General features: G+C 40.9%; 1 protein-coding gene across 2 annotated transcripts in view; it reads right to left on the bottom strand.

Moving 5' to 3' along the window:
* Positions 1-245: 245 nt before the first annotated feature.
* Positions 246-6125, bottom strand: part of nptx2a (neuronal pentraxin 2a) — a 12828-nt gene continuing 6948 nt past the window's right edge. For both annotated transcript variants that reach the window (XM_020616479.1, XM_020616478.1), the window contains exons 4-5: positions 4081-4260; positions 246-3514 (exon numbers count right to left, since the gene is read on the bottom strand). In XM_020616479.1, coding sequence (XP_020472135.1) covers positions 3287-3514; positions 4081-4260 — 408 coding nt within the window. In that variant the 3' untranslated portion in view covers positions 246-3286. The remainder of the gene's footprint in view (positions 3515-4080; positions 4261-6125) is intronic.

Genomic DNA, 6125 nt, shown 5'->3' on the forward strand with positions numbered 1-6125 from the left:
TTCTTCAAACACCCTCCAGAAATTTACTGGTTTGCTAACTTTCGAGCTTCGCCGCAGTGGGAGAAAAACTTAATAACTGGAACAAATCTACTCTTCAGACCCAATACACCAGCAAAGTGTTGCCTTCGGTCGCACACAAACACACACATTCTTTACCATGTTGAATCATAGAACTGTCAGCGAGACAGATGATATTTGTGAAACTCAAAGATGATGCTTTTCACTTCAATTCCCCACAGATTTTATTAGCGCCCTGCAACACCTTCTCACAGATAATTTGTCTTATACACAGTATTCACCAAATATGAAGGAGAAAGCAGGAGGTACAGTATGATGTGACAGCAGCAACCAGTTTGTCATAAGTGTTTGCTTGCTCTTCAGCACTGACTGAATTGTTTTGGAGACTCCAGCAGAGGCTGCACTCATGGTTCCACACCTTGTTCCAACTTAACAGCAGCATTTATGGAAGAAGAAAGAATTCTACAGAGTCATCTCATAGCAAAAATGAGTATCAGGAATTCTCTGCATGTCTACATATATTACCATCCTCTTACACCCAAGCATAACAAGATTAGCTGAGGAACCACACATTACTCATTGGCATTCTACAGTGTGTGTTTTACACCAACTAAATAAATGCAAATTGGAATTTTTTTCTGGAATAATTAATTCAAAAACATTCGAATTGCAGTGGTACAGTAGCAATGCAATGAATCAAAATATGTTTAAAAAGGTCCCCATACTTAACATTGTTGGTTGTCTATTAGAGGCCTCAGATTGTTGTTAAAATAAAACAATCGGGGCCCCCTCATGCAACCCCTGGCCCCTCATTTGCAGTAGCATCGACACACAGTGTCGAGGAGAATGAAGAAGGCTCACAGTGTCCTACATAGTAGCATCTCCCATAATCCACATGGCCAGATTTTTTCATTGCCACCTGGGTCACTGCCAGTTCAGAGGATTTCTCTGCTGTTGACAACATTACATTGCCCAGATGAGAGGACATATCCTTTCATGTGTATTACGACTACTCCTACAAATGATATGACTACCAACTAGACAGACGCCTTCAGCTCCTTTAGAATTGATGTGGCCAAAAATGTCACAGTAAAATATTGATTTTTATTAATCTCCATCAAAAATTAAAGTGGGGCTTCCATATTAAGAAACATCAGGAAAGCAGGGCACATGACCTTGGCAGGGATACGCTCCACTCTGACTTCATCACTAATGCTGTGCAGTGATATTTTAATAAAACAGGTTTCGACTGTTCAAACAGCTGTTCAGCTGTTCAGTCACATCACTGAGTTACTGCTTTAATTCTCACACTTGTAGAACTTGTTCATTCTTTTATTGGTTGCAGATGGACATTCAGCCACACGGCTCAAAGGTGCAACATTTGAACGGGTACTGCACATAAAGAAGACTTTAAAACAACAATAGCAAACACAATTCTTTTTCTCGTGTCCCTCGCTGTCTGTGCTGCTCGTGAGCTGTTAGCGTTGTAAAAGCTGACAACAAGTTTGTTCACAAGCAAGAACACGTATGGTTCTCACAAAAGGCCGTTTACCATTTAGACAAAGCATTTTTAGTAACGCTGCTATTTTTACATAATGTGCTACTAATGGACAAAAATCATGAACAGAAAAAGCAAGAAAAATACACTTTGTACACGAAAATAAACTTTTACATTGAAACATTAACGACATTCAAAGGAGCAACAGTCACAGCAGGATGGTGACATGTTCAACAAGTCCATATAAAGTTGAATGTACACCTTCACTTTTATAACATTCTGTCCAGGTATCTACTGCATTGTAGCATTTTTCAAATGTGAATAGAAGCTTTTTATACTAGTGTCTCCTCAATATGGAAAGTCCACAGAGAGGTAAAATAGAAACTCTGGAGGTGATACCAAATCTCTTTCAGCACCAGGCTTTGTTTTCAATATTTTACTGTTTAAACAGTGTTGAAACAAATGTCCACTGTAACATTAAGGACAGACATAAATTAAACTGCAAAAAACAGCTTTTTTACTCACTGAGTGGTGAATAAATAAATTTTTTGAAAAATATATCATATGCAAAACTGTTCATCTTGTTCAGTGAGAGACATCTAAGACCAAATTCCATCTGATTGAAACATTCATAATGTCCAGAGAGTGATGCTGACACCCCCACTATATATCAATATTTTATTAATTACAATACACTTAGCTTAATGAAACACCAACAGACCAGTGGCTGCTCACTGCCACACTCATTCATAAGCACAGATGATTACTACCAAGCCGAAGACTTAAGGATTGTCCTTGAAGGTCAAGCGCAGTCCCTGTCATCAACGGCCGCTTGGCTGGTGTCCACAGGTTGGTTGATACGCCAGTCGCGGGCAGCCATCCGACATTGCTATTAACCTGAGCAAAGCAAGCACTTCCACAAAGCTGTTTGGGACACAGCAGCTGCTCGAGGGTCATGGAGGCATTAATCATAGATTTACAAGAACTCCCTTCCTCATAATCTCTGGTCTTTTTTGCACACAAGAGAAGCCATACACACATGAACACACTTACATAATGTCGTCAACACACTGCATTGGCTTGTTTGGACGCAGCACACGCTCTGTGTATTGACAGAAGGCATGCACTGTCACTTCTGCACTGGCTTCCAATCGCTGCTTGGGGTCATGCATAATAGACAATCTGTATTGTTGGGTTGCTGCAAGATAATCAATAGAGAGGGTTGTTCTTGCCCACTTTGAACTCTAGAGCATCCACCTCATTTCACTGCACTTCTTGTTCAGCGCCTCATTGCTCTTCAAACAGCAAGGAAGCTCACAGCATGTAGTACTCTACCATGTAACTCGGGAATGGTGTTCCACAGCACATCAAAACCTGTGTGAGCGCACACTCACTACAAATATAGCGCATATTGTCGGTATAAGGAATGCAACCAAAAAGAATTGTTTTCAAAGGGGAGTCAAATGAAAGCTACTGAAGAGAACAAAACAGAATAACAGTAGGTGACATCATTATGGTAGACTGATGCAACAGCATACAGCATCTTCTTCAGATGAGCAGACCAATTTGACATCTCCTGTACTGTCTCCAGGGTGCAAATTGAATGTACACATCAACATGTGAGTCTTTGAGACTATGCAGTGAGATCATATAAATATGTAAAAATGTACTGATGCTCTTTCCTTTGGGAGTTGACAAAAGCAACAAACAGTCAGAATACTTAGCTTCTCAATCCCAATTACTCGTACTGGATTCCTTACAATAGATCCTTTAGGAATCAAAAGCACGATCTTCACAGATCTCCAGAGCAGCTTTAGTCGCACCGCCAAAAACTTCCACATTAGCATCAATCCAAGGAACCACGTTTCCAGGCATGTAAGCTGAGCAATTGGCCAGACCCATGATGTCCACTGGCCGCAGCACTCGGTCCCACATGTTGAACTGGCTTAGCTCGCCCACAAAGGCCTGGGTGGCGTCAAAACGGCCTCCAACAATGTCCTTTATAGAGAAAGAAAAGAGGCATATTTAACATCTGAAGGAAATGTGAACAGACTTTAATTGAAATGAATCAATTTTGTTTGATTTTTATCAAACTACCGCTTTATATTTCTCAGTGTACTATCACTTTAACATATCTAAGAGTTGTGCAATCTCCAGAAATCTCACCTTGTGTGTATGAGTGAAACATAAAACAACAGAGCCCTCCTTAGATTCCAATCTAATGCAGTGTGAGTTAGTGGCTCTCTGTGGAGATTATTCATAAGTTGCTCTACATGTCTTAACTACACTGTGTATTCGCTCTACTAGAGCTAACTGCTAGAATGACTCACTAACACAGCTCCGAAGGGCATAATGGCAGGGGTAGACAAATGAGGTAATACTGAAAGGGCCATGATAGCGTGAGAAGAGCTTCTCTCCTCTCCCCCACTCCCTGCTCTGTGCCTCCGGCACTCAGCTCAGGGGGAATGTACACTGGGGTCTTACAGACACAAGGAAAACACACACACATGCATGCACAGACACACACCTGTTGCCTACCAGTTAAGCTTCTCTACTGATCTCACCTGCTCCTGGCCCAGGATGATCGCCCCTCCTGGTTTAATTGGATGCCAGGGGGCCAGGTTGTCCCCAGTGCCTTGACGCTCGCCATCCTGGTACGCTTCCCAGAAACCATCTCTCGTTGTCCAGGTGATGCATATATGGTGCCAGCGCCCGTCACTCACTGACAGAGGGAGCTGGGCCACCTGGTAAGATGGTAAGCAAGATGGTAAGGTCAAAAGGTGAGCGAAATGAGGAAGGAGTGTACAAAGAAGGGGGAATACAAGGGGGCAAGATGAGTCAAGAGAGGTTTGAGAGTAATTGTACCACGTAACAAACAAGAATAGCAATTAGAAGAGCTGGGGTTTCAAAGAGACGGCCCTCTGCAGAGAATTCTCCAGATGTACCAGAGCAACATATAAAATTTAGATTACCCAGGTGACATCAAGGGATATAACATCCTTCAAAGCGGTAGGGTAGCTAACAGCAAAACAAGTGTCCTCTTATGCGTTTGTGCTTTGTTCACAGATCAAAGGGAAACAACTGGATATTTTACTAACCACTGACATCATAGTCCTCAGAGGATACAACGCAACACATGAGATTATGAGTGTGAAACTCATTAGCCTTTTTCTTGCAAGCTTAAAGAACGGTTTCATGCAGATGTAGCTCCAGATACAAATAAACCCAAACAGATGAGAAGAATCAGAGAAAATAAAATTCAAGTCATTTGCAGTTACAGAAGCAAATGACCTGGTTAAAGATGCCAGGTGGCGTTTTTACACCACTGAGACTACAGGGAACACTGGCAGTATTACTGTATTTAATTGTTATTATAATGTCTCTCCAAGCTGAAGCAGTCTGAGCCTCACTGACTGTTTAAAGACTTAGGGACTTAAAATGAAAAATAAATCTTTGCCAAATATTCTGCCGCACTTAATATAACATCTGTGTCGTACACAAAGTGCTTAATAGTAAAACACTATATCCATAATGCGTACACTACCATGAATACATGACTGTTTTTTTTAAATGATTGCAAATGATCTCATTCTCAAAACATAAAAAGGTATAATTTTACAGTTAATACAATGCAGCAGCCGTCATTTTTTTGTTGACAATGCAGACATTTTTACTTGGCATGGGAGGAAAAGGACAGGTGTACCTTTGCTTCATGCCCCAGTAAGTAGGCATGTGCAGTACTAGTGCAGTGGAATACAGGTGTTGGTACAGTAGCTACATCTGTGCTTCTGCTGCTGTGACACATCAAAATGCTGTGAAAAAATGATGTATTTTACTTGTGGTTCAAAGGACATTTTGTCCCATACCTTAAAAGATTGCTAAGGTTCTGCATGTACGTGTAAAATGTTTTAGAAGGACATGTACAAAGAGAAGAAGTGATTTAAGTTTCTGCTTCCAACCAGGGGAAGAAGAAGTGATGTACAGTATGTTAATGTAGCTCACATGCATCAACCACAGTAATATTGAATGGTATTTGGAAAGATCTGGAATAATCTGTGTAGAACTGCCATTCCAGATAACAGTAGATTTCTAAAGCTCAGAGCGCCTGGTTACACATGCACTCTTGCCACAGTGTCAATGTTGTACAAGTCCAGTTGAATCCATTACAAATTAAACTCCTGGCAGTCGCATTTCACTGGAAAACTGAGACATCATAAGCATGAACCTGCTTCAAAAGTAGGAGAAATAAATCATGAGATATGAACAATTTTACTGAACAAAGAGAATATCTCGATGAAGATGTTGCGTTATAACAATAAAGATTCTTCCTCTACATAGCCACCCACAAATACAAAATTCAGACAAGGCTGCACTTTTTAATACTGTTGAGGCACTTTTCTGCTCCACCTCAGTATGCAGCCAAATGAACATCATAAACAAAGCACCCCAGTGGATCCTGTTATTACCGTGAACAAGTTCAACACATGGATGTGTCGATGCACATAAGGCAATCATATTCACTAGCCTTGTTTTCCTCTCCTCCTCTGTTGCTTTCTTTCTCAGTTTCCAGTAGATTATAATGGGATTTTTTTTCCATCTTCTGATGTTA

Source organism: Monopterus albus, unplaced genomic scaffold, assembly GCF_001952655.1.
Source record: "Monopterus albus unplaced genomic scaffold, M_albus_1.0 scaffold174.1, whole genome shotgun sequence".
Lineage (NCBI taxonomy): Eukaryota > Metazoa > Chordata > Actinopteri > Synbranchiformes > Synbranchidae > Monopterus > Monopterus albus.